Source organism: Arachis duranensis, chromosome 6 (assembly GCF_000817695.3).
Source record: "Arachis duranensis cultivar V14167 chromosome 6, aradu.V14167.gnm2.J7QH, whole genome shotgun sequence".
Lineage (NCBI taxonomy): Eukaryota > Viridiplantae > Streptophyta > Magnoliopsida > Fabales > Fabaceae > Arachis > Arachis duranensis.
The window spans coordinates 92,527,538-92,530,060 of record NC_029777.3 but is presented as its reverse complement, the minus strand read 5'-3'; the positions used below and the strand labels follow the sequence as shown (position 1 = coordinate 92,530,060).

Sequence of the window (2,523 nt, the reverse complement as noted above, 5' to 3'; positions counted from 1 at the left end):
GTACATTTAATTTTAATAATTTAAATTAATCTAAAAGCTATAAATATGTAAGGTCCGTATTTCTAAAAAAATTAAATAATAAATTTATTTAAATTTATTATATTTAATTAAGATTATATTTTTAAAAAATTTTATATATAAATTAAGTAATTTTTTATTTATGATTTAAAATTTTAGTAATTGAATAATAATAATAAGAATTTTATATATTTTAAGTTAAATAATTAAATTTTTAATTTTATTTTATGATTATAAAAAAATTAATTTTTATTATTTTTGATAATTGAATTAGATTATTTATTTAAAAATAAATAAAATTGATAATTAAATAGTATTTTTATAGATATTATTATTAAATTATATTTGGTTTGCTGTGCCCAGCTCGCTGCCAGTCGCCGAAAGGAGGAGCGTGACCACCACAAGGAATCATCATCATCGTTGCCGAGCAGGGAGAGAGAAAGCGTCGCTGTTCTGCCTTCCATCAAGCCAGTTCCACCGCTGCCGTCACGTCGTGCTGCCACAAGTATGCGCTGTCGCAGCTGTCTCGTCGCGCCATCATCACGAGTCGCACGTCATCGCTGTTAAATCCACGTCGCGTCGCCGTGGCAGGAGCTTCTGCTGCCACGGGGAAGCTCGCGAAGGGAGAGGAGGAGCTCGTGAGAAAGGAGCTCGTCGCTACCGCTACATTCACCGCCGTTAGCGCGCTCCGCCGTCGTTGTTGGGGACACGGTTGCTGAGCCTCTGGCTGCCGAATAACAGCGTTGTCGGTGCCGAAGGTTGCCAGAGGTTGCTGTCAGAGATGCATGTCCATTTTGTCGTTCTTCTTCTTGACTGTAAGTTGCTCTCGTTTCGAAGCTCTCGCTGTTATTGTTCTGGTAATTTGTTGTTGAGGATTTTAAGTCATGGATGTCATAGGGTTAATTTACTGAGCTTGCATACGGTGGAAGTTTTCGAAGCTGTTGTGGGACGGTAAAAAGGTGTTTTGCATGTTTCATAGCTTTCGTGTTTCGACAATTGAGGTAGGGGTTTGTTTTTAAAATTAAATGTTTTAATTTAAGAATGCCTAAAAAAGCTTATTGAATAATTGCAAATAATTCATCAGAGTCTAGTATTACTAATTGATGTGAATTTGTTGAATTGTAGTTGTGAATGGTGTTTAATTGGTGTTGTTTGTTAAACTAATGAATTGTGCTTGGATTGAAGCTGTGAATGTTGCTGGAATTTCTAGTCTTGTTAATTTCTTAATTTGATTGACGATTTGAGATTTGTTTGATAATAGTGAGTACTGTTGCAATAATTTGGAATTGTTAAGAGAATGAAGGAGCACGTAAGGGTGGTGAATTCGAATGTTAAGGGAGGTCCTATCCGAATTTTTATAAAGATATACAAAAAGGTGATTTTGATTTGAAAAATCTGACTTATAAGCTTATTTTGAAAAATGTTTCTATGTTGAGAAAAGGGCCAGTGTTTGGAGAAGTTAGTCAGCCTCCTCAGGGGCGTAGGAAAGTGATTCTGAAGAAGAGGAAATCAGACATGGTGGACTTGTCTAAAGAATCTAGTGAAAAGGATAAGGGTGTTTCCTTAGAAGAAATTCAAGCTTTTATGGTAAACCATAAAAAGATTCATGAATTGTCTGAGCAGAGCGAGGGTTTGTCGGTGTTGGGGAAATAGTATCCTTATATGGCTGTGGCGGACGAGTTTTGTCAGTCCTCGGCCGATGTATCCTTGGCTAACGAGGTTGGTGAAATTGTGATTGGGCAATATATGCAGGTAAGGTCCAATTTTTATTTTATTGTTAGTATTATTTTTTGGTAGTAGTATGTATGTATAATTTGTTGATAATGTGGTTTGTAGGTGGTTGGTTTTCGGCTGGCCAGTTTAGGGCGTAGCCAAGAGTTGAAACATAAGAAAGTAATAGTTGAAAAAGAGGACTGTTTGTTGTTGAAAGAAGAATTGGCTGAAAATAAAGTTACTCTGGCCGTATTACAGACTAAATTGGCTGATACTGAGAAACAGTTAAAAGAAACAAAGGATAGTTATGCTAAGGATGTCGAGGATTTAAAGAAAAAGAGGCTGATTTGGGGAGCATGGAATCTCGGCTGATTGAAGTTACTGCTCAACTGAAAGAAATGGAGAAGAAAAAAGGGGATGAAATTTTGGACTCCTTTGTTGAGGGGTTTGAAAGAGCATCTTTACAAGTTAAGTTCCTTGCCCCTGAAGTAGATTTGTCTGAAATGGATCCTGGAAAGATCGTCTGGGATGGAAAGATGGTTGAACATGATGGTGTTGCCGAAGATGAGGCTGAGAATGTTTAGTATTTTATGAAAAGCTATATGTTTTTTGTGCTATTTTGTAATGCTCTCTTTGTTAGAGCTTTTTGTATTGTTAAGGTGTTTTTTGTTTCTACCGCTAGAAAGGGCGATACATTTTAATAATGGTGATGGAAAGTTGTAGTTTTCTGGTAGAGTTGATTGTTGACTCTTGTTTTAAAGAATGTGTTTGGATCTCTTTGTTTTTGAGGTA

The 2,523-nt window shown here is 36.1% G+C and overlaps 1 protein-coding gene across 2 annotated transcripts; it reads left to right on the top strand.

The window, feature by feature from the left end:
* The first annotated feature begins 376 nt into the window (after positions 1–376).
* On the top strand, positions 377–2,523 carry LOC107494621 (uncharacterized). 2 transcript variants are annotated; one of them, XR_001593324.3, is made up of 3 exons: positions 377–833; positions 916–1,770; positions 1,855–2,523. XR_001593324.3 is itself a non-coding variant. In XM_052263367.1 (2 exons), the coding sequence occupies exons 1-2, from the start codon at positions 1,681–1,683 to the stop codon at positions 2,101–2,103; spliced, it is 339 nt and encodes a 112-aa protein (XP_052119327.1). In that variant the 5' UTR covers positions 847–1,680; the 3' UTR covers positions 2,104–2,523. The 2 variants fall into 2 exon arrangements, 1 of the variants encoding a protein (XP_052119327.1); XM_052263367.1 differs by lacking the exon at positions 377–833 and having other exon boundaries at positions 847–1,770.

Excerpts from the sequence above, each read along its gene's own strand:
- LOC107494621 (XM_052263367.1), top strand. The coding sequence starts at position 1,681 with ATGGCTGTGGCGGACGAGTTTTGTCAGTCCTCGGCCGATGTATCCTTG. Across the intron at positions 1,771-1,854 it reads TGATTGGGCAATATATGCAG|GTGGTTGGTTTTCGGCTGGC; the intron begins GTAAGGTCCAAT and ends TGTGGTTTGTAG.